The sequence below is a fragment of the Schistocerca piceifrons genome, chromosome 3 (genome assembly GCF_021461385.2).
Source record: "Schistocerca piceifrons isolate TAMUIC-IGC-003096 chromosome 3, iqSchPice1.1, whole genome shotgun sequence".
In the NCBI taxonomy this organism is placed as follows: domain Eukaryota; kingdom Metazoa; phylum Arthropoda; class Insecta; order Orthoptera; family Acrididae; genus Schistocerca; species Schistocerca piceifrons.
Genome location: NC_060140.1, coordinates 649,922,723 through 649,948,063, shown reverse-complemented (window position 1 = coordinate 649,948,063; position 25,341 = coordinate 649,922,723). Strand labels below are relative to the sequence as shown.

Sequence of the window (25,341 nt, the reverse complement as noted above, 5' to 3'; positions counted from 1 at the left end):
TGTTAAAGACTGCGATGGAGCTCCGTATGCAACGGCAAACTGGCTGACACTGACGGCGGCGGTGCACAAATGCTGCGCAGCTAGCGCCATTCGACGGCCAACACCGCGGTTCCTGGTGTGTCCGCTGTGCCGTGCGTGTGATCATTGCTTGTACAGCCCTCTCGCAGTGTCCGGAGCAAGTATGGTGGGTTTGACACACCGGCGTCAATGTGTTCTTTTTTCCATTTCCAGGAGTGTATGTTTAAAAATTTCTAATTCTTCGAGAAAATGTAATCAACGGCCTTTCTTCTCAGTATGCAAAATGCTGATATGGTTAACAGCTTTGGGTGCGTGACCTATAATTAGAAGATGGTCGGCAAAAGACGAATTCTGGGTGCTAGTGCCATTTTTTCTTAAAAGATGTTCTTTGTATCTGACTGTAAAGGCACGTCCTGTTTGTCCTATGTAGTAAGGAGAGTAAGTGTCGCAAAAAAACTTACAGATACCAGAGTTTTTCAAAGGGGAGCAGGTCGATTTTAAATTGAAAATAAAAGTTTTTTCAAACTATTGTTGGTTGAAAAGCCGACATATCAGTTGTATTCATTACTAAAAAGGCGTTGAATTTTATAGGGTTTGGGTCCCAAGAAAGGAATAGAAAAGAAATTCTTCTTTTGATTGGACTCAATGACAGAGGTGCCGAGTGTAGTAACTCTTTTAACAGTTTCCTTTTAACGATGTCATCAACTATGGCAGGTTCGTACTCGTTCAAATGTGTGTGAATTCCTATGGGACCAAACTTCTGAGGTCATCGTTCCCTATACTTACACACTACTTAAACTAACTTATGCTAAGAACAGTACACACACCCATGCCCGAGTGGGGACTCGAACCACCGGCGGGAGAGGCCGCGCAATCCGTGACATGGTGCCTAAGAACGCAAGACCACTCCGCGCGACTTCGTATTCGTTATTAACTGCTACAGTTTTTATCAAATTAATTTCTTCCTCGAATGTTTCTTTCGAGAGTGGAATCCAAGTAGCTCTGTGAATAACCTAGCGGAAAAAAGCGTTTTTATGAGATTGAGGGTGCATGGAAGCAGCAGGTAAAATCTGATCGGTATATGTTTCTTTACGAAAAACTTTTTTTATTTTCTTCTACTCTCAGCGTCAAGTCAAGAAAGTTCAGTTGCCCGGGCCTCGTTTTCGAGTTCACTGATGAAGGAGATTTTCTCGTGAAGTTCATTAAAAAGATTGAAAATACGGTCAATACCATCAACAGGTCCTTTGTAGATGACTTAAGCAGACATATAATTTTTCTGTTTTTTAAATGTTTATATCTACTGCATTTCATGTTATACTATTCTTTTCTGCTCTCTGAGTTATTCAGCTCCCTTTGTAGCTCTAAAATTGCGTTTTCAGCCCTTAAACTGTATTTATAAGCTGTTTTGTAGACAATTTGTTAACGTGTCCGCCTGCTTTGTTGCGTGGTAACGTGCTCGCCTCTCCTGCAAGCGGGCCCGGTTTCGATTCCCGGGCGAGTTGGAGAGTTTCTCCGCTCGGGGACTAGGTGTTGTGTTGTCCTCATCATCATTTCATCCTCATCACCGGCGCGAAAGTCACCCAATGTGGCGTCGACTGAAACAAGACTTGCACTTGGCGGCCGAACTTCCCCGGATGGGGTCTCCGGCCAGCGATGCGATACGCTCATTTAGATAAAATTACTGCTTTTTATTTCATGTACAAAATAATGTTCATCATAACAATCGTCTGTCTACATTTGGAATGTTAAGTAACCTGTCTGTAACTGCGGCTACTTGATGGCAATCTTGGTGTAATGTTCATCTGCCTGCAACTGCTAAAGAGATCGCCTCAGTCTGATGCTACCGTAGCTCGATGCATGTGAGCTGCCCATAGTGTCTTGCCTTTTATGTATTCTGTTTTACAAATGTTGTGACTAAAGATTTATCGCTTGATTTTTAGTTTAAGACGTGACATAGTACTGTTCCTTTGTTGTATTACTAGCTAGTACTTACACGTAAAAATTTTTTTCTCCCCTTTAATTTTGTAATTATGTTATAGGCCAGTTTGAGAGTTTTATTTCTGATGAAGGCACTCATAGCAGTGCCGAAATCTGGGTCAAAAGACTCCTTTTTTGCGATCGAGGGCTACTATTGCTGTTAATTTAAAATATAAAATGTATGATGAATGTTGTTTAGCTAGCAGCGATACATCAATCACCACGGCTGCATGTGGGGACATCCATTAAGTGAACTCAAAATGGTGAGCAGATGTCTAGCAAAATCTCACCAAATCTCATTTAAAGGGGAGGGGGTACAATGAAAATTTCACGTCAACTTTTTAATTCGGAGACTATTGAAGTATCCGCCAATCTTTATGGTCTCTCCGAACTGAATCAAAATGACTCTGAGCACTATGGGACTCAACTGCTGAGGTCATTAGTCCCCTAGAACTTAGAACTAGTTAAACCTAACCAACCTAAGGACATCACAAACATCCATGCCCGAGGCAGGATTCGAACCTGCGACCGTAGCGGTCTTGCGGTTCCAGACTGCAGCGCCTTTAACCGCACGGCCACTTCGGCCGGCTCTCCGAACTGAACTGAGTACTTTACACACGTGTTCATACGCGGGATCCCCGATTGGAAGCGAGTACCTCACAAGTGTCAGATTGCATTCAGGGGCCGGCCGGGGTGGCCGAGCGGTTCTAGGCGCTTCAGTCCGGACAGCGAGACTGCTACGGTCGTAGTTTCGAATCCTGCCTCGGGCATGGATGTGTGATGTCCTTAGGTTAGTTAGGTTTAAGTAGTTCTAAGTTCTAGGGGACTGATGACCTAAGATGTTAAGTCCCATAATGCTCAGAGCCATTTGAACTTCTTAATTTTTTTGCATTGAGGGGATGCGCTGCAGCACGGGTCAAAGTCACTGCGTCTGTCTGTCAGTCAATCGTGCTATTCAGCAGCGCAGATGAAGCCGATATTACAGTGTTCAACATGAATTTGCATAAAAACCTATACAATGCATACGTTAAGCATAATGCAGGCAAGCTGAAACAATGTCCGAGCAAGAAGTTATCATTCGTGGAAGGAAGCTAATCTGAAGCTCACAGACAAGAATTCTCGTAGTGATCATATTAATCAACAGTTTGAAAACCTACGAAATCGTACGGTTTAAAGGAAGGTACAAACAATGTTGTCTTCCACCTGCAAAGTAGGTAAAGGTTCAATGATATTTAATGTATACTCGCATAAAATACCAATAAAATGTCAACTTTTTAGGGTTCCATCCAAACGATTAGTACTATTTTCGTGGAGCCTTTTTGTCCTTCTGTCTGTCCATCCATCCGAATACTGTGCAAGGCTGGCACGTTTAAAATAGTTTTTTTACTCACATATTAAAAACACTGTTCGATACACTTTCTAAATTAAAAGTGGTTTTATTAAATTATTTTTTTCAGTGTTTAAAATTGATTTTTACGTATTTTTACCTGACTACGGGTAACCCTCAAGTGAGCGGTGAGAAGGGGAGGGGTTCCCATCAAATCTCACCAAGGAGAGAGGGGTGTCCAAATTTTAAAGAAAATCCCTCACGTAATTAACGGACGCCCCCTTTCATGTAACTTCATTCATAACGAATATCATCCTATATATATTTTTTTTATACTTTGTAATTTACTTCGTTTCCTCAATACCTGCTCAACAACTTACCATTCACGTAAACATGATGATACTGAAAAAAGGACACAAAATTGACTTAGACTATCATGTACTAGCGCATGGGGTAGGTAGGTCCACCACGGGTACTGCAACTCGTACATTTGACTCTGCAGTTGACAATATACAGATGAAGACGAAGGGAGAAGTGCACACTGGTAAATCAACAAGAAAACGGCTCTGGGCACTGTGGGACTTAACATCTCAGGTCATCAGTCCCCTAGAACTTAGAACTACTTAAACTTAAATAACCTAAGGACATCACACACATCCATGCCCGAGGCAGGATTCGAGCCTGCGACCGTGGCAGTCGCTCGGTTCCGGACTGAAGCGCCTAGAACCGCTCGGTCACCGCAGCCGGTGGTAAATCAACCAACCATCTTGAGTTGAAGGATTGTGTGACCAAAATGTACACCAACGAAGGGAAGATAGAAATGCTGGTCGTCTATAGAGAATATAAGCAGACCAACAATTGCAATATGTGTTTCCATTTATTTACTGTCAGCTCCAGCAAGTGGACGTGTTACGTTGCCCCGGTGCTTACACAGCGTGCTACTAGGGGAGAGTCAAAATCAAATTTATGTTACGTTTTTAATAGCAATATGTTTACGTCAATAGTACTTTGTGATACGTTTTTGAACAAGTATTGAGCAGAGAAGTGGATTATCGGATAAAAAATTTAAGTACTATTTAAAAAAAATAGGTACTGCTATTCATATTTTCGTAACTAACGAAGTAACAAGAAACAATCATACTGGTTAATGTTCCATTGGTAGCTAAAAAACATTTACTTGGTAGCCTACTTTTTTATTTTGCTTCTAGACGAAAAGTAATCTATAATCGTTATAAACATATCGGGAACAGCAGTGATCGCAATGAACTGGTAATGAAATGTCAAACGAAACTATTTGGTTCCAGAGACGTTTTTATGTTTCAAACCTCTGTAGTCTATACGGATGGAACATTAATAAAACAGAAAAACTGCAGGGACGGACTTTTGCCTGAAAATGCCGGCCGAAGTGGCCGTGCGGTTAAAGGCGCTGCAGTCTGGAACCGCAAGACCGCTACGGTCGCAGGTTCGAATCCTGCCTCGGGCATGGATGTTTGTGATGTCCTTAGGTTAGTTAGGTTTAACTAGTTCTAAGTTCTAGGGGACTAATGACCTCAGCAGTTGAGTCCCATAGTGCTCAGAGCCACTTTTGCCTGAAAATGGAGGAAGAAACGTCCTTCAAACATGTGTCCGGAAATGCATCGTTGCCATGGTAGATGGTGTTGCCGAATGAATGTTCCTCTGAATCATTCACATGGCTCTAAGCACTATGGGACTTAACATCTGAGGTCATCAGTCCCCTAGACTTAGAACTACTTAAACCTAACTAACCTAAGGACATCACACACATCCATGCCCGAGGCAGGATTCTAACCTGCGACCGCAGCAGTCGCGCGGTTCCGGACTGAAGCGCCTAGAACTACTCGGCCACAGCGGCAAGCGAACGTTCCTCTGAGCACGTGCCCTGTATCCCTTGTGTGTTGCAGGCTGTGTGATTGACGCAGCATACTGTAAGCAACAGTATGGTGCAGAATTTATGTCGGGAACAAGCCGAGATGGTGTTTGTGTACGGCCGCACCGATGTAAACGGTCGAGAGACAGGATGGCTGTACCAAAACAAGTACCCTCAAAGACACCACCACATCACACAACTTTTCAAGCCAGTTTTGAGCGTTTGCGACCATTTGGTTGGCCGTACACAAACACCGTCTTGGCTTTACCGACATGAATGCCGAACCATTCTGCTTCTTATAGTGCGCTGCGTCAGACACAACAACCTGAAACACACGGGGAACACACTGCACGTGCTCAGAGGAACTGTCATTCGTCAGCACCATCTACCTTGGCAATGATGCATTTCCGGACCTTTTTTCCTCAACTTCCAGTCAGTAATCCGTCCCTGCAGTTTATAGGTATTATTAATGTTCACCCTGTAAATGAGTCCGCAGCTAGTGGTCTAGTGGCTAGCGTTGTTGCCTCTGGGTGCCGAGTTCGATTCACGGCCGGGTTGGTGATTTTCTCTGCCCAGGGACTAGGTGTTTATGTTGTCGACATCATTTCATCAACATCATCATCATTATCATTGGTGCAAGTGCCTCGCTTGGACTAAGAAAAAATTGTGACTTTGTACGGGTGCTGATGACCGCACAGTTGAGCATCCCACAAACTAAACATCATCATCACCCTGTATATGCAGACTGAAGCGACGAATGAAAATTTGTACCAAGGCCGGGATTCGAAACCAGGTCTTCTGCTCAATACGCAGATGCCTCTATCACTACAGCCCCCTAGCATACTGGCTTTGCACAAATACCTGGACTATTCTAGTGATCTGAGATGTAAATGGAAATTTGGATTGAGGAGAGAGGCGTGTAGTTGAGTAAAGCCACTGTGCCAGGGATATAGTGGTTAGCACATCTGGCGAGTGATCAGGAAACGCAGGTTCGAATCCTGAGCTTGGTGCAATTTTTCATTCCACTTGAGTCTGCATAGATGCATCACAGTAATAAAATATTATACAGAACAGACTTAACCACCTTAAAAGATTTTTTTTTCGTAAGTAGTGAGCGGCTTCGACCCGATGTGAATCATCTTCGTTCGGAACTCCAGTGATGGTGTGTGGTGGAGACGACGGCTTGGAGCAAGGACTGTGGATACCACCCACTGAGCAGTCGAGAAGTGGTACTCAATTCCTGCTCCGTGCCGTCATCTCCACACTTAGTGGCTGGAGTATCCACATTGGGCCGAAACCAGTTACCACTTATGAATAAAAATGGTTCAAATGACTCTGAGCACTATGGGACTTAACATCTGTGGTCATCAGTCCCCTAGAACGTAGAACTACTTAAACCTAACTAACCTAAGGACATCACACACATCCATGCCCGAGGCAGGATTCGAATCTGCGACCGTAGTATGAATAAAAGTGGTTTTATGTTATCAAAACTGTTTTTATAATATTTTATAAAAAGTCATCTTGTGATGACAAGGTAACTGGGATACCCTGTACACTGAATGCTAATGTCGTCGTTCCTACTTACCTCTGCGGCAGTGCTGAAACGTGAATCTTTTGCATATGCGAGCAGTGCATTCTGACATGACTGCATAGGCTTCCGTGACCAGAGTCAGCTGAAATAAAGGTTTTCTGAGTATTGTACCGCGTCATAAAGTAAAAACCTATACCGAAGAAACCAATGTTTCGCCCATAGTAACAGTAACTTGCTTCTGGGACTACTGATGTGCGTAGCTGTGAGGAGTCGTTTATAATTTGTCATTGCCGTTCACTGAACGTGGCGTAACGTCATAGTTTTAAAAGGTCATAGTTATGATTGGTCACTTGAAGCGGAAGGAGCGAGAACATTATTGTAATAGGTTGATACGGTGGAGGGAGTGGGGATCTGCTGTTGTCCATTGCTTCTTGCACTGTTTGCTACGATTGGTGCTCATCGGCGGGTGAGGCGTGGCTTACCGTTTTTCTCCTGCTGGTCGCAGGCTGATAGGAACACGCATACGAGAGCACGAGCGCTACATTCGTCTTGCGTAAGTCTGTAGTGGCCGAACACCGACAAGACTGCGACAAGGAAATCAAGTTTAACGAAACCCGCGTACTGGCTAAGCAGCCGGCTTTGGCGAAACGCAAGATCAGAGAAACCGTAGAAGAATAAAACATTCTAACAACATGAACAGCGAGGATGGATACAAGCTTGCCCCATCCTCGCTGTCAGCCCTAGAGAGCGACAGACCGCACCGACAACACGTGACGCGAGCGCTCAAACGGCGGGTAACTGCCGCCGCGCGGCATGCGTCTGCCCACGCCTCATCGCCGATGAGTGTCAGCCACAGCAAACAATGCAAGAAGCACTGGACAACAGCAGATCCCTACTCCCTGCACCGTAGCAACCAATTACACTACTGGCCATTAAAATTGCTACACCACGAAGATAACGTGCTACAGACGCGAAATTTAAGAAGATGCTGTGATATGCAAATGATTAGCTTTTCAGGAGCATTCACACAAGGTTGGCGCCGGTGGCGACACCTACAACGTGCTGACATGAGGAAAGTTTCCAACAGATTTCTCATACACAAACAGCAGTCGACAGGCGTTGCCTGGTGAAACGTTGTTGTGATGCCCCGTCTAAGGCGGAGAAATGCGTGCCATCACGTTTCCGACTCTGATAAAGGTCGGATTGTACCCTATCGCGATTGCGGTTTATCGTATCGCAACTTTGCTGCTCGCGTTGGTCGAGATCCAATGACTGACTGTTAACAGAATATGGAATCGGTGGGTTCAGGAGGGTAATACGGAACGCCGTGCTGGATCTCAACGGCTTCTTATCACTAGCAGTCGAGATGACAGGCATCTTATCCGCATGGCTGTAACGGATCGTGCAGCCACATCTCGATCCCTGAGTCAACAGATGGAGACGTTTGCAAGACAACAACCATCTGCACGAACAGTTCAAAAAAAATGGTTCAAATGGCTCTGAGCACTATGGGACTCAACTCCTGAGGTCATTAGTCCCCTAGAACTTAGAACTAGTTAAATCTAACTAACCTAAGGACATCACAAACATCCATGCCCGAGGCAGGATTCGAACCTGCGACCGTAGCGCTCTTGCGGTTCCAGACTGCAGCGCCTTTAACCGCACGGCCACTTCGGCCGGCACGAACAGTTCGATGACGTTTGCAGCACCATGGACTATCAGCTCGGAGACCATGGCTGCGGTTACCTTTGACGCTGCATCACAGACAGGAGCGCCTGCGTTAGTGTACTCAACGACGAACCTGAGTGCACGAATGGCAAAACGTCATTTTTTCGGATGAATCCAGGTTCTGTTTACAGCATCATGATGGTCGCATGCGTATTTGGCGACATCGTGGTGAACGCCATACTGGCGTATCACCCGGCGTGATGGTATGGGGTGCCATTGGTTACACGTCTCGGTCACCTCTTGTTCGCATTGACGGCACTTTGAACAGTGGACGTTACATTTCAGATGTGTTACTTCCCGTGGCTCTAACCTTCATTCAATCCCTGCGAAACCCTACATTTCAGCAGGATAATGCACGACCGCATGTTGCAGGTCCTGTACGGGCCTTTCTGGATACAGAAAATGGTCGGCTGCTGCCCTGGCCAGCACATTCTCCAGATCTCTCACCAATTGAAAACGTCTGGTCAATGGTGGCCGAGCAACTGGCTCGCCACAATACGCCAGTCACTACTCTTGATGAACTGTGGTACCGTGTTGAAGCTGCATGGGCAGCTGTACCTGTACACGCCATCCAAGCTCTGTTTGACTCAATGCCCAAGCGTACCAAGGCCATTATTACGGCCAGAGGTGGTTGCTCTGGGTACTGATTTCTCAGTATCTATCCACCCAAATTGCGTGAAAATGCAATCAGATGTCAGTTCTAGTATAATATATTTATCCAATGAATACCCGTTTATCATCTGTATTTCTTCATGGTGTAGCAATTTTAATGGCCAGTAGTGTATAATGAAGTTCTCGCTCCTTCTAACTCATGTGACCAATCGTAACTACGACCTCTCAAAATTATGACGTAACGTCATGCTCAGTGTGCGGCAGTGACAAGATATAAGCGACACCTCACAGCTAAACACATCAGTAGTCCTGGAAGAAGGGCACCGTAACCGTGGCCGAAACGTTGGTTTCTCCAATGCAGTTTTTTACTGTATGACGCGGTATGATACTCGGAAAACTTTCGTGTCAAATGCATTTTGACGTTTGTTTTCTGCCGCCTACACTGTTTTGCAGTTTTATGAGAGAACAGTTAAGAAGACGGTTCGTCACGCGAGCAAGCTAATTCCTGCTCTATCCGGTCTACGTTTCGCCTTGTCGAGTAGTGCTTGTGACTGTGTGTCTGACCGTATTGTCTGCAGGGGACCTGGAGCGCCTGCGACGTTACTGGATGACGGGCACGTGCAAGCCCGGTAAGCAGGAGCACAAGTCGAGTGACCCGCTGGCGCTGGAGCAGTTCCTGTCGGCGTTCCTGCTGCTCATGTCGGGCATCCTGCTGGCCGCCGTGCTGCTGCTGCTCGAGCACCTCTACTTCAAGTACGTGCGCAAGCACCTCGCCAAGACCGACCGCGGCGGCTGCTGCGCCCTCATCAGCCTCGTGAGTACCTTCCACACACACTTGTCTCAAACGTTATACTGAAACCTGTAATATGACATGCCAAAAATGTTTTTGTGGGTAAAGTTTGGGAAGTGTATCTTTGCTTAATGCAAGAAAAATTATGATTAATATACCACGTCATAGCATTAAATAATACGTATCTTGTGTAATCCGGGGTGCTGCTTCTTAATGCTGCCGTAGGTTCATCTTGATGTTACTGCATCGCCACACGGGAATCATGCAATGATAGAAATAACTTTCAGTACTCCTTGCTCACAGAGAATTTTATTTCGCACGCTAGATGTTCGGCGGCGGCGAATGTACGAAGTCTGACTACATGCTGTTGAAACAAAATTCGGTTCAAGACTGCCCTATGGCGGCGTGCAAATCGCCTGTACCGGGTGACCAAAAAGTCTGTGTAAATTTGAATAAATCACGGAATAATGTAGATAGAGAGGTGCAAATTGACACACACGCTTGGAATGACATGGGGTTTTATTAGAACCAAAAAAATACAAAAGTTCAAAAAATGTCCGACAGATAGCGCTTCATCTAATCAGAATAGCAATAATTAGCATAACAAAGTAAGAATAATTAGCATAACAAAGTAAGACAAAGCAAAGATGAAGTTCTTTGCAGGAAATGCTCAATATGTCCACCATCATTCCTCAACAATACAGGGCTATTACAAATGATTGAAGCGATTTCATAAATTCACTGTAGCTCCATTCATTGACATATGGTCACGACACACTACAGATACGTAGAAAAACTCATAAAGTTTTGTTCGGCTGAAGCCGCACTTCAGGTTTCTGCCGCCAGAGCGCTCGAGAGCGCAGTGAGACAAAATGGCGACAGGAGCCGAGAAAGCGTATCTCGTGCTTGAAATGCACTCACATCAGTCAGTCATAACAGTGCAACGACACTTCAGGACGAAGTTCAACAAAGATCCACCAACTGCTAACTCCATTCGGCGATGGTATTCGCAGTTTAAAGCTTCTGGATGCCTCTGTAAGGGGAAATCAACGGGTCTTCTTCTGCGAAAAAAAAACGTTACAGGACACGTGTATCTGGACATGCTGGAAAATTGGCTCATGCCACAACTGGAGACCGACAGCGCCGACTTCATCTTTCAACAGGATGGTGCTCCACCGCACTTCCATCATGATGTTCGGCATTTCTTAAACAGGAGATTGGAAAACCGATGGATCGGTCGTGGTGGAGATCATGATCAGCAATTCATGTCATGGCCTCCACGCCCTCCCGACTTAACCCCATGCGATTTCTGTCTGTGTGGTTATGTGAAAGATTCAGTGTTTAAACCTCCTCTACCAAGAAACATGCCAGAATTGCGAGCTCGCATCAACGATACTTTCGAACTCATTGATGGGGACGTGCTGCGCCAAGTGTGGGAGGAACTTGATTATCGGCTTGATGTCTGCTGAATCACTAAAGGGGCACATATCGAACATTTGTGAATGCCTAAAAAAACTTTTTGAGTTTTTGTATGTGTGTGCAAAGCATTGTGAAAACATCTCAAATAATAAAGTTATTGTAGAGCTGTGAAATCGCTTCAGTCATTTGTAATAACCCTGTAGCTGTAGTCGAGGAATAATGTTGTGAACAGCACTGTAAAGCATGTCCGGAGTTATGGTGAGGCATTGGCGTCGGATGTTGTCTTTGAGGATCCCTAGAGATGTCGGTCGATCACGATACACTTGCGACTTCAGATAACCCCAAAGCCAATAATCGCACAGACTGAGGTCTGGGGACCTGGGAGGCCAAGCATGACGGAAGTGGCGGCTGAGCACACGATCATCACCAAACGACGCGCGCAAGAAATCTTTCACGCGTCTAGCAATATGGGGTGGAGCGCCATCCTGCACAAACATCCTACGTTCCAGCAGGTGTTTATCAGCCAGGCTGGGGATGATGCGATTCTGTAACATACCGTCGTACCTCCCACCCGTCACGGTATCAGTTACAAAACCAGAATCACCCATTTACTCGAAGAAAAAAGGCCCGATAACCGTAGATGTGGTAAATCCAACCCATGCCGTGACTTTCTCGTCGTGCAATGGAGTTTCCACGACAGTTCTAGGATTTTCGGTAGCCCAAATTCTGCAGTTGTGGGCGTTGACAGACCCTCGGAGCGTGAAATGAGTTTCGTCGGTCCACAACACGTTACTAAACCAATCGTCATCTTCCGCCATCTTTTGAAACACCCACACCGCAAATGCCCTCCGCTTCACTAAATCGCCAGGTAACAGTTCATGATGCCGATGGATTATGTACGGATAGCATCGGAGGGTACGCCTCAGTTACAACCACACAGTAGTGTATGGAATGCCGATGCGACGTGCGACTGCACGAGCACTGACTTCCCCGTGCATAGACGAACCTGCTATAGTCTCCATTTCTTCCTGAACTGTCTCAGCAGCATTACGCCTTGTGCTCGGTCGGCCACTACGGGGTCTATCGTCTAAACAACCCGTGGCTTCGAACTTCGAAATCATTCTCACCACAGCTGCATTTGTCAACGGACCTTTACCCGTTCGAATCCCCTTCCTATGGCGATAGGATCGTAACGCCGAACTAGCACATTCCCCATTCTGATAATACAGCTTCACTTAAAGCGCCTTTTCAGGGACTGCTGTCGCATCTGATACTCTCTCTCATTACAGCTCCGTTTATACACGATTGTCATGCGCAGTCACTGACGTTTTGCTGTCCAGCGCCACCTGTCGGACATTTTGTGAACTTTTTTTGGTTCTAATAAAACCCCATGTCATTCCAAGCATGTGTGTCAATTTGTACCTCTCTATCTACATTATTCAGTGATTTATTCAGTTTTCAAATTTATACTGACTTTTTGATCACTCGGTATTTATATGGTTTTAAACAATTACTATCATTGTTACATATTCAATTTTGGATTTATACAATTAAAATTTTTACATACATCTTCCCAAATCACGTAGAAATTTACATGAATTAAAAATGAATAATTTCATACAAAGACAGGACATAATCTGTTTCTATTAAGACCATAAATTACATGTTTTATCATTACGACAATGTATCTCGTTAATTTGCACATACTATTTTACTGAGTTAAAAGAATATCATCCTACCATTTTCAGGTGAACAGAGCAATTAGTTTTATTGAATAAAAGACCTAGATTCAATTAATGAAATTTTGTACGAGTAAAATTTTACAATTCTGTATGGTCGTAATTACAGTTCTGTTAACACCAATTAAAACATGAGTATGCTTAATGCGGACTGAAAAAACATGATGTCATATTTCTATTAGGGATACAATAGTTTTTTATTTAACAAAGCATAAAAACAGCTTTCTCTTGATGACTAGAAGTATCGGAACTTTAATCGTTAATTATTCCATAATTACGATAGCAATTTCATTCCTATCATGTGCCTCTAGTTTGTATTATGTGCAAACTGTGATGGTACATTAGCTTTTAATCCAACATGTTTCCTTCATTCTACCTGCTGGTGAGGCGCAGCGTAAACAATGTCAAAACAATAGCTTAAATTAGTGCAAATTACTAATTTGCTGCACAAAAAATCTTCGGTGTATTCGAATCCAGATAACCAGAAAAGACAAAGTCAAAGCAGCAGTTTAAATTGGTGTAAATTACTGACATTACGTATATGCCCTCTTCGGGAGAGTGGGGATGGAACTGGAAAATGATACAGGATCCCAAAAAGGTTTGTGGTATACACTGCCGGAAAATAAAACTGCAACACGCTCATGGACAAGCTCATTTTATTCACAATTACTGAGACACATACTTCATAATTGTAGGAGTATATGAGAGCAAAAGTGAGGCGGAAAGCAAAAAGGAGCCTCTTGTCGACAAAGTCAATTGTTCAGTATCGTCGAAAAACATGGTTAGCCTCAAAACCATATATTTTGTTTTTTATTTTTATTTATTTATTTGCAATTTAATGCACTTCACTTCGCCCTCTACAAGCTACGATCGAACATAAAGCAATATCGAAATAAATAAAACACTCATATCGTCGTCAAAGCAATGACTACCGAGCCTAGAGAAAGGTACCTCTTGTCGCGTATGGAAAAATAACACGGGCCGACAAGAGGTAATTAATATAATTGGCTAATATGCATAACTTTGAATAGAAGTCTCTCCTGAATGCTAGCGGCAATTGAGGCAACTACTACTGGTTCTCTCAACAGAAGAAAGTGCACGAACTCATTAAAAGTCTAAAATGTGGGATGCTCTGCAAAACCACCTATATCTTTGGTCACCAGATCAAAATTAAAAGGCTGAAACGTCTTAATAAAGTGTGTAACACTACAGGATTGAGTGCAAAAGTGGATGGGCGTATAGGGAAACTGAAAAACGGCCTTCCAGCGTTATTTTTCGGCACTAGATTTTTAAAATACTACACGTGTATTAAATCGTAACGTAACTATTATTTGCAGCTGCACCGGCACCAGAGGACGTAACAAGGAATGACCAGCGTGATGTGGTGGGCAGGGACATGCTGCAGTTGCGGCTAGCAGCAACTTAAAACATGACGTCATAGTCACGAAGATTTTCGACTTGGCCGATGTGTATCGAGCAGAGTTAGAGAGCAAGGTGACACTGCTACGGGGACAGACGGTAGCACCTATTGCTCATATTAAATGTTTTGGTTTTATTACGTTGGTTATAAGAAATTATGGTTCCGCCACCTATAATTTAAGCACTACTGCATTGGTACCCAACTGGGAGGAAATAACCCCTGACGGGTATAATCTTGTGTTAAATATTCAACACAATAAGACAATATTACAGTTACAAACTGTGCGTTCGTCTTCAGGCAGCGTGACTGACGACATGCAATTACCCGGACTTTATTCATCCAGTATTTGAGAATGTGAGCACTTACCGATTTTCAACAAGATTTACACGTAATTTCGAAACTTTCCCACAAAATGATAAAAGGAGAAAAGTTTATCACTTGCGCTACTACATTTTCGTTGTAGAACTGAAGCATCAGACATAACATTTTAATTTATTACTTCTTTGCTACAGACTTTATTCGCAACACAATTTGCAGACAGTATCCATATGGTACAGCTGCATGTACGTGCAAAATTATATCACTGTATGACACATAGTTCAAGAGGAATAACGTCATAAACATCAATATGCGTGAAAACTGACTTTTGCTTAAAACAGAGACTAAATTAGACAGACTATATTTATCTGGTGTTTCATAATGAGAACATTTCGCGACTTCCAACAACCTTTAAGCATAATTTCAAAACTTACCCAAACTTTTTCTCACCTTCAACGTCAAAGGAACTCCGTTTCTTTAAAGAATTGGGGGTGTACTGATTATCACTACTTCACAAGGCAATAATACTGATTACGTAAGTCTCCAATGATTTTTTCCTTGAATACTAACACTAATGTGTGACACGACGCTGTGGAGGTTATAGCATGTGAAACGAAAATATGAACATCATCTTTGCCACACAGCCCACCCGCTACACACATTTATTATTACTTATACCGTACTGTTGCTATTCTTATTGCTATCACTAGTCCTATGACTATTCACATTCCAACCAGCGGAAAAATGCTCTTATCGGACCATAAAAATGGCGAACATGCCCCTGTTTTTGACTCTGGCTGAAAAGTGTGATGCCAGCTGCCTCATTCTGCCTTCCTCAGCACTTTAAAAAAAATTTCCTCGAAATTTTAGACAGGAGCACATTCGCCTTTTTTGTGCTCCGAAAGGAGCATTTTTCCGCTAGTTGCCTTCTTTTCCCTGCCACAGCAGAGCATATCACTCATATGAAAAGAACTTTATGGGTCTGTAAAATTTTGATAGCTTACGTGAAACTGAAACAATGTAAAACTGATTTTCCATCTCCAACTGGATTATACATGAACAAAAATTTTGCTTGTGCTTCAGTACTACAACATGGGGTTCCCAGAACCCTTCTGATGATAATGGAGTCACTTCGCAGCGTATCTCTCCGTGCTACGTCACTTTACAGACTTCGTTTTCGCCTCATACCGGATTCTACGTGCGTGTTTTACCTGTACAAGTAGGGTAACTGTGAACCTCTGTATCTCAGAAACGGTTAAACATATTAAGAAAATTTTCAAGGTTGCTCGATATCGGTATCTTAGTACTATATCGTAAAAAATTTGAGCCAGTTGCTGTGCATAGCCATCTTGGAATCCGCGTCTTTGTTTGGCACGCAAAAATTGTTAAAACGTTTTTAGGAGAATTTTTAACAACCATAAACTGATGGTGCCTGCATAAGCCTCTTGAGTCCCACAGTAAGCGACACCAAATGCAAAAAGGAACCAACCGATTCGCTCCATTTGCCTAAGCAGGAGGAAGTGTCTACATACTTTGACTCCGTACTGTAGCACAGCGATACTAAGACGATCCTTGTTTTGCGTATAGAACTGTTCCCTAGCCTAAGGCTTATCCGACACATTTGACTCGAGGTATGAGCCCCGGAAGAATCCCGTTTTTATGCGCGGCATTTTGGGAACATACTAGAGTGCGCAAGCTGTCGCTTGCGTACCGATTGCCATTGTTACTATTGTTATTGTTATTACTATTGTAATTAGTGGCAGTGATAAGACAAAGAGAAGTCTTCCGATTTCTGCCAGTTCAGAAGTATGGAGTCCGACAAACATGTAGGCCTAACAACAATGCACATATTTCAGTTTGGTTAATTTTATATGGGGGTGCAGGGTGTGGGTGAAGCAAGTACCGCTTGGGAGAGGAGAGTTGCAGAGGAGGCATGTTTTGTAACAGGTGTCTATCCTCATTATCGAAAGTTAGCTCTCTTTCTGAAAAACAACAACAAACATATATCCACCATTCAAAAAAGAGAAAAGGTTTTTACATACCAGTTGTCACGCTAATTAATTAGTCCATAGTTTAATACAATAACTAAATTCATTTACCTTCCTTCATTTTAAAAATGAAAGTGTTCAAAGAATATTCTTTTTCATTCTAAAGTTTAGTTGGGCATTAATACTGGTGACGGTGTGGGAATAGGGGGACGAGTGGGGTGGGTGTGTTAGTAATAAGTATTTGATTGCACTCAGGGGTAAAGTCTCAGAAAGGCTAGGACCAACTGATCTACTGTCACCTCTGCAAAAAAAGGTTAGTTGCTGTCGAGGTTTCACAGGAGTCAGATTGTCCTGTTGTCTAAACATCTGGGTTCTTACACTCATTATCATAGTCCCATCTAGGAAATAGCAGGGCAAAGTTTTTGAAGCATAGAGGTTTAGGGGAGAGGGGAAAAATTCTCTGTGACATTTTGGGCAGATATTGGGTCTGCTTACGTATTGTCCTTGCCAGGAACGACAGTACATGCTTGGGTGTATGGTTTATTAATTGGGTATTTATCATTGTTACTAGGCGCCAATGATGACTTTTGGACAAACTGCAGAGATATCATTCCCGTAACATGTCAAGTCATCATCATAAAGATAAATTTGATTGTAAAATCGACCCTTCAGTGTAGATTGACGTGTGACTTTAGTCTATGTTAATGGCTTCCCTTAGGTGCTAGGCTGTATGAACGTGTTTGGCAATGCATTCATGTTTGCTGTTGTACAATGGCTTGCCAATGTTATGTTGTCTGCACTTCAATGTTTGCGATTGTCACAGGTGGTCGTGTCCCCTAACAAAAAAATATGATTTCGGACTGTTATGTTTCCACTTGCATATTTTTTGCTAGCTAACATTATGAAATACTGATACATGTCAAAAAACCAACAACAGGCCTTACTGCACTTTTTATAAAATGGTTTAGAAATTGCCTGAAAGTAGTGCAAATGTCATGGTGTTTGAGTCTATGAACTGTACAGTGAGCAACCATTTACGTGCACAAGCTTATATTTATAATGTTTTGGACAGAAGCAGTTACTCTTAATTGGTAAAAAGATTAATTTTATATTCTGTATGAATCACTAGACTGCAATTTATTAGCCTGTACGGGAGACGACTTCAAGAAGTAAGTTACACACTATTATGAAGGGCCAAGTAACTTTTACTTAATGCTGCACTACACTTTAAAGTGGAACAGATACATGACATTGTTTTCATACATAGTCACCAAGTTATTGTAAACAATGGTTGGAAGATCTTACCAATCATTCAATCTCTCAACAACTGAAATCTGCTCCTTGGCCATTAGGCCATTCAAGAATTGTTGTATGGATATCTTCATTTTCGGAAAATCTCTTTGCCCCCAGATGATGAAAAGACTGCCTGGAAATTATTGTCTCTGGTCAATGTAGACAGTCTTCTTCCCAATCAGCATCACCAGCATCTGTGGGGCCTTCGTCAAATCGATGGCATTATTTCACTGTGACTGGACACAGCATTGCAGCTGTTCCACATGCCACTAGTATTTCACTGTGAATCTATGTGAAATTAAGATGTTTTCCCCGTAAGAATCATACTGCCCTGCTTACTGCAGCTTCAAAGTATTTTCCCACATGCAGTGGAATTTCAATTGCAAACTGGGATGCAACTATTATCCGTCTGTAGCAAAACTGCGTTTGCAGGTAACCCAAAACATTTACTCTCTCCTGGCAGTGCACCGCTTTTGTTGCACAGTACTCTTAGCAAGGGAGACATGTGTAACTTACTTTCTGAAATCCCTACACACCAGCTGTATTGTGCCAAAAGTATAACCTCACTAAGTCTCAGCATACCATATGAATTCCGTCCATGTGACATACATAAAAACTGAAATAAATGTCATTTTGCACATTACTTTCACTTCTTAGAGTATGGGCAAATCATTGACCTTCCGCGGAGCAGTCTATGAAGCACAGGACCTGCTAAGACATCATCGCTGTTCAGATCCGCTCTGTGACACGCACCTCTGGAAGGTCAAACACGAGCTCGACTTAGCCCGTCTAAAGATCAGGCAACTGCAAAAGGAGCTGGAATCCAGAGGGATCAAACCCAGTCAAAGGTTTGTTGTCTCACTTTTTTATTTCACTCATCACACACTATCACAGAGAATGATTCGCTCTGCTATTTATTCTGAAGTTATTTAACGATTAACACAAATATTTTCAAAATAGGTATCTATATATTCTGTGGAAGCTGAAGATGATCATCTGCTGTGGACTTACATGTTCTTAATAATTTACATGCTTTCTCTAGACCAATAGTACCATACAGTATTGTAATTGTTCTTTACAGACATGTGCATGCTTCAGATATCTAAAACAGTTTAAAAAACCCACCTCTTTACCAACTCCCTCTAATATACATGTATGGTTGTTAGAGGAAATCAGCATATACATCTGTACAACAGTTTTAGAGCTCATTAAATTATTGCTTGTTTTCAGTTAATTTGATACCCAAAATTATGAAAGAAAACACCAGAAAACTGTTGATCATAATTGGTAGGGTAAAAAGCCCATAACAGTTTATGTTTTAAGTGTTGATGGATAATATAAAGGAAACTAAACATGAAATTTAACTAAAGAACTTTCCTGGTGTCAAATATTGTCATTTGTAATAAACATTTTAAAAATTAATGGGAAAGGTAAAGTATGAAACGGAGAAGTGTTAAAGGATATGATAGGAAACATATCTGTGATAAAACCTCAGAAGAATGGGGAACAAGTTAATGACACATGTGCTTAACTCTTCAAAGGAAAGTAACATATAATAAACATATAATAAACATATAATAAAATACACTAAGCAAATTAACTTGATATCAGGTGTTTTAAATGAAAAACTAAATACAAAATATGATGAGATGGAGAATGTCATAAAGCAAACTGAGAGGCTGAGAACTAAGCAAAAAATTATGTGGAATCTTTTGGCAACTTGTCCACTTAGTCTTACTAACCAGTAAGACTTCTAACTGCAAAATCTGAAGCTGCTATTTTAGGGATTTGCTGAGTGATTACAAGATAGTTTCAGTTTCATATTGCACTATTTCTACCAAAATGCTATCACTACACAAATCACCACCGGTGCAGATTTAGGATGTCCAGCTGCTCATTAATAGTTTTTACGGTGCTACCTAGCTATAGCTGCTGGCCATCAGCTGGAAATGCTACACTCATTCAAAATAAAACCAAACTTTCTATTTCATATTGACAAGCAGTGGTAGCAGGTGCTCGTTAAAACACATTCCACGTGTTTCATTATTCTCATATCTACACAATCCATGCTGACCTACATTGTCACTTTTCAAATTTCAATTCATTGTTTGCATTTACATGTAGAGACAGGTGACAATGTGAATGGTTCTTTTCTTAGCACAATGGTTATTTTGGTACACACAAGCCATAACATGAATAATCCAATCACTTTGTGGCAGGTTGTTTCCTGTAACAGTATAATAGAAGGTGTTCAAAAGAACTTATAATAAGAGACTATATAGATGATGTATTTTACAAGTCCCATTAACTATATATGATGAGCCAAAACATTATGACTGCTTGCTCAATAGCATACAGATCCAACTTAGGCATATAATACAGAAGCAATTTTGTGTGGTGTGGATTTGACAAGTCCTTGGTGGGTTTTGAGAAGTGTGTGGCACAAGCTGTCTGTGCACGAATAGTGCAACTGTCATATGTTACGAACTGAGAGTCTGTTGGCTAGGAGCTGGCAGCTGATAGTGTCCCACATATGTTATATTGGGTTCAAACCAGATGAATATGGTGGCTAATACATTGATGTGCAGTCACTGTCACACACCTAAAACCACTTTGGCACAATTCTGGCCTTTTGGTTCATACTGTTATCCTTATGGAAGCTGCTGTGGGCATTGGAGAAGACATCAAATATGAAGAAAAGGCAGGTGGTCCACAACAGTGTTCACATAGCCCACAGCTTTCATGGTTCCTTTGATTAATACCACAGGTGCCAGAAGCCCAGTTGAACGTCCCTGTAGCATGTGACTGCCATGCTCACTAGCCTACATCTGTGGCACAGTGATTGTCTCAAGCAGCTATTCACCTGATTACAGTGGCATATCAAGCTGCATCCATCAGTCTGGTGTGTCAAGAAACATCATCTTTCTTGTCAGAAAACATGTTCCCATTTCTCTATGGCCCAATTTTGATGGTCCCATGCCCACTGCCCACTCCAGTCATAACTGATGATGTTATTGGCTCAACATGGTAACACACAGTGCCCTTCAAAGCACTGTGCTTACCATCAGATCAACCATCTATTGGGCTTCTCAAGAAGGGACACGGCTCCATACCCCAAGTTCTTTGATCAGGTGAGGACGTCCATCAATTATTTGAGATTTCATCCTCCAGCAACCACTTTCTGTAGATGCTCATAAGAGCAGCACACAAACAGCCTACCATCTTACCCATTTACAAGGTGCTCATACACAGGTGTCAGGCCATTACAACATGCCCTTTTTGAAACTTTCAACTCGTATTGTCACAAAATATTTTTTGTATCTTTTCTTTCTCAAATTGTGAGGGCAAGGCAGGCTGTTGTAGGACTTAGATCTTTGCAGCCAAATATGCTAACAAGCTCTAGGACTGAAGCAGAGGCAATTCCAGTTGGGAAGCTCGGATGGGAGTATCTAGTTCTGAAGTTTGCCCAATGATCAAGGAAAAGAAACCCAAAAACTGTGATGAGACTAATAGAGTGGAACTATTTTAATTTGTGTCTGAAAAAATGTTTTCCAGTCATGTATGCTCCATTTATATACTTTCCTTACTGTGTTACTTGCCCAAAACAGCACCTGACGGCACTCAATCTTGCTGTGGGCAGTGGTTGTGATGTTTTGGCTCCTCAATGTAAGTACTCTAGCCACAATGATGGGCAGTAACGTGCAAAATCAAATTGGCAAAAGAGTTTGAATAAGAAAATTAGTACAAACAGCTTTTGTTCACACTTACTTGTTTGAATGACAAACACCTAAATAAAAATGCTTTCATTCAAAAACAATCATCCTTACCTGGAGAGCTGATCAGTAGTGTGTTTGAGACTCTATTAAAAAATTAGGTAGATCCACAGCTTCAGCATGCAAAACTGTCAGTTTTTTGTGAAAGTAAGAGAAACGGATAATTATTCTTGAAATTTTCATATTTTTTACTGTGGACAATTCAGTGCTATGGTGAATAATGCTTATACGCACACACATCATAAATTCTCCATTATAGGGACACAATACTTCCTTCCAATAGTAATGAGCCATCTGAGTAACTCCAGAAAAAAGATTGCAGCAGAGGGATCACAAAAATTGAGTTAAAGAGGAAAATTAGAAGGACTAACACTCTAGAAGAGCTTAAATAACATCACAACTCAACATGGGAAATACCCCACCTGCTCAAAAATAATAGCAGATAATACTCCATTTGAGCAGGTCTCCATTTTTAATTTTTTGGTATGTGACATAAGCTGTGATATGGACAAGAATGTAGAAAATTATATTAACAAATATCAATCAATATGCAGTATGATAAACAAAACATTCAAAAACAAAATTAAGATTTTATAAAACCATGGCTACCCCTACATTTTTATTTGAAAGTGAGTCACAGACCCCTAAAAATGTAGTAAAGATAATCTGCAAACAACAATAATGAGATTTCTTTGGAAAGTTGGAGATGCTACCAGGGAAGACCATACAAGATATGAGTATATTAGGAATCAACTAGATATTTATAATATTGATGAAAACACTGAAGAAAGTAAAACATTGTGGAAACAACACCTACAAGGAATGATCATAGAGAGAATCCCACCTCAGACTACACATTACTAGCCAATAGGAAGAAAGGATGTAAGAAGACATAGAATGAGGTGGCTGTGAAAAGTGAAGATTTAACAGGTACAAGTGACTAAACCATGAAGTGTAGAAGAAGCAGATAGTTTTAATTTTACAAAATTACTGATCATAGGTGAAGAAATGGTCCAAGATCACAGTGCCACTATTGATGGTGTGCATGCAGCTTACCAGAAAGCTGGTGCCTCTCGAAGAGAAGTACCTGCAGCCCAGTATCTAGGCAATCCACAAGATGCAGATCTAGTGCCAGCAATTGTACTGGCCAGGTGATATCAGTACAACTAACCAGTGCAGCATCTTTGTTCTGAAGTTACATGCTATTTTCCATCCAAGGAAAGATAGGACAGTTAGAATTTAGTGTCACAACAATGTAATTTTGAACAGAAAATTCCTAAGACAAACAAATACACTAACTATCACTTCATTTTCCCCAGTGATTTTGAAATAAAAAAGAAAAATGTATACAGATGTTCTGTATAATTCAGACAGAAATATGAGATGGAGGTAAACACATAAGGGAAAAACATTACTAATATGTAGTTCAACTTTCATGTAGCCATTATGGCTATTGTTGCAATAATTACACCATACTCCATTAAAGATATTTTAGCAGACTTTTTATAATGACAGATTTGTTAAAACTCTCCAGTATGTAACTATAATAAGAGTCACTTTCCTATTTCAATTTTGTAGAGTAATCCACTCACATATTAGTTGTAACATTTGCCAATTTTGATGTCTTTCTTTAACTTCCAGGTATTGGTACACTTTTGCTGGTGTCACACTCTTTTCAGATACTGGAAGCAGTTCATCTGTTACATTCATTTCTGAACTAACAATTTACTTGATTTTAATTGCTTGTTTGTCAGACATTACAGGAGAAAAATGTGCTAATCAAGAAATATGAACACGTACATTATGATACAAAATAGTACTAGCATGTAGTGATACTGGGTGGTGTACATACTTTCATGCTTGAGCTTGAGTATTCAGATTTGATGACACTGGCATGTACTTGCACATGCAATGCAAGGGTACAAATAAAGTATCCAGCTTGAGGCTCATAACATTTAAGGCACTGTAAACAACATATTTTTTTATAAAGATAAATGTAATTAAATCACACACCAGTTATAATTATTGCCTATCTTCATTCCAGCACCATTTATGCTATGTTTATAGCTTTTTTTAAATATCTTTGGATTGTGTTTTCAGATTTCTTCAAGTGCTTAATGATTTTTTTAATGAGTAATCCTAAGAAATTTGATTGAAGATGCCAGATACTGGAACATCAGAACTTTTTTGCTGTTCCATTTTTCTTTTCTGGCTAATAGGAACTATAGTGCATGTTGTAAGTTATTTATCCTTAAATTGATAATTTTATCTGTTAATGAACAGTTTGTATTTCCTTAATTAACAAGTGAGTTGTACATGCCCTAACTTCAAGGTGGAAGTAATTTCATTTAGCACCAAACTTGGAGTTTATTGTGATTGTTTATCAGTAGCCACACAGTAATAGACTGCATGCAAAATAAACTAAAAACTGCTTATAGATCTAAGTATTTTCTGTGAGCCATCCATAGTATATAAAAAGAAACTGTGATTCCTTACAAGATATGGTATTGCTTCTTCCATGGGGAAATATTTAAAAATGTATACTTAAAATGCAAAGTGTGGTTTCTTGCAGTAAATATCTTACACTTTTCTCATAATGCATAATGTTCAGAAATATAGCTGATGTTGTCATCAATTAAACATCAACAGTTATCTTAACTATAAGTGTCTAAAAAGATAAACTTCATACTCCATCTTCCTGGGCATATTTTGCTTGCAGGATGACAACTTTCATCTTCACTCACAAATGAGAAATACTTCATGAGCATCATTCCAATCTCATTACAATTTTAATTACTTTTTATTACACAGCATGTTTTGAATTGTCTCGCATCTTCAATTGTTTACATACAAGCTTACTACAATTTCATCCTACTGTTAAGTGTTCTAATAAGGTCTGCTTAAAATATAAGCTGAGTTAAACAAGTGATGGACATAAAAAGTGATGTATGAGAAAGATCTAAACTGCACAGTTTTGCACTGTTGTCATTTTCCACATTGGTTGCATATATTGGGAGCATATTAACTACTCAGCTAACTTTTACACACAATTACAGATTAATGCACACAAAACTGAAAAGGTACTCAAAATTTTTCTTTAAGCTGACAGAAACAGTTCTGAATTTTGTTTTAGAGAAATCACATAGTTTTAAATAGTTCTAGCAACTGCTATTAAGTGCAAGATTTATGCATGTGTATAAAGGTCATAAACTGAGAATCTCTTCCTAGTATCTTATTAAATAATAATTATAATTATAACACAACAGGAATGCTACCCATTAAAAATAACATGTAATAATAGTTGAAATATCGTCACAGTTATGAGGAAACCAACATGAAAACAGAGTAAGAAAAATTAATCAAAGTAGTGCAGACATTTACTCCTGATTAAGCTACAGAAAATTTCTCTAAAAAAGAGTCAATAACAATTTCTTCATAACATTTTACAAACCTAGTCTGTTACCCACAAATAAATTTTCTTATGTGCCAGTTTTTTTTTCCACATTACGATTTAACA

At 41.0% G+C, this 25,341-nt stretch overlaps 1 protein-coding gene across 1 annotated transcript in view; it reads left to right on the top strand.

Annotated features, from left to right (window-relative positions):
• LOC124788941 (glutamate receptor ionotropic, NMDA 2B-like) overlaps window positions 1–25,341 on the top strand; it is a 282,134-nt gene that overhangs the window by 147,268 nt on the left and 109,525 nt on the right. Inside the window, exons 8-9 of the mRNA XM_047256228.1 lie at window positions 9,663–9,898; window positions 18,709–18,899. Of these exons, the coding sequence (XP_047112184.1) occupies window positions 9,663–9,898; window positions 18,709–18,899 (427 nt within the window). The remainder of the gene's footprint in view (window positions 1–9,662; window positions 9,899–18,708; window positions 18,900–25,341) is intronic.